General features: G+C 57.6%; 1 protein-coding gene across 1 annotated transcript in view; it reads right to left on the minus strand.

Annotated features, from left to right (window-relative positions):
* LOC104530844 (microtubule-associated protein RP/EB family member 3) overlaps nucleotides 1-258 on the minus strand; it is a gene marked incomplete at both ends in the record, with an annotated part of 861 nt that extends 603 nt beyond the window's left edge. The window contains one exon of the mRNA XM_010175551.1: nucleotides 160-258. Within this exon, the coding sequence (XP_010173853.1) occupies nucleotides 160-258 (99 nt within the window). The remainder of the gene's footprint in view (nucleotides 1-159) is intronic.
* Nucleotides 259-262: the final 4 nt, after the last annotated feature.

Consider the following 262-nt stretch of genomic DNA (forward strand, 5'->3'; position numbering starts at 1 on the left):
AAGGTGTCCCTGCTGCTGGCAGGGGGGTTGGGACTGGATGAGCTTGAAGGTCCCTTCCAACCCAAACCAGTCTGGGATTCTGTGATTCTATGATTTTGGGTGGTGGTCCTGCCCTCCCAGCACTGCCAAGTGCCCCCTGCCCACCCCTGGGGCACCTACTTTGTCCACTCCCATCTTCTTGAAGGCTGCCTGCAGCACCTTGAAGTTGTGGATGTACTCGTGCTCCAGCTTGGCTTGGAACTTCACCTTCCGCAGGTGAACG

Source organism: Antrostomus carolinensis, unplaced genomic scaffold, assembly GCF_000700745.2.
Source record: "Antrostomus carolinensis isolate BGI_N321 unplaced genomic scaffold, ASM70074v2 scaffold36129, whole genome shotgun sequence".
NCBI lineage: Eukaryota > Metazoa > Chordata > Aves > Caprimulgiformes > Caprimulgidae > Antrostomus > Antrostomus carolinensis.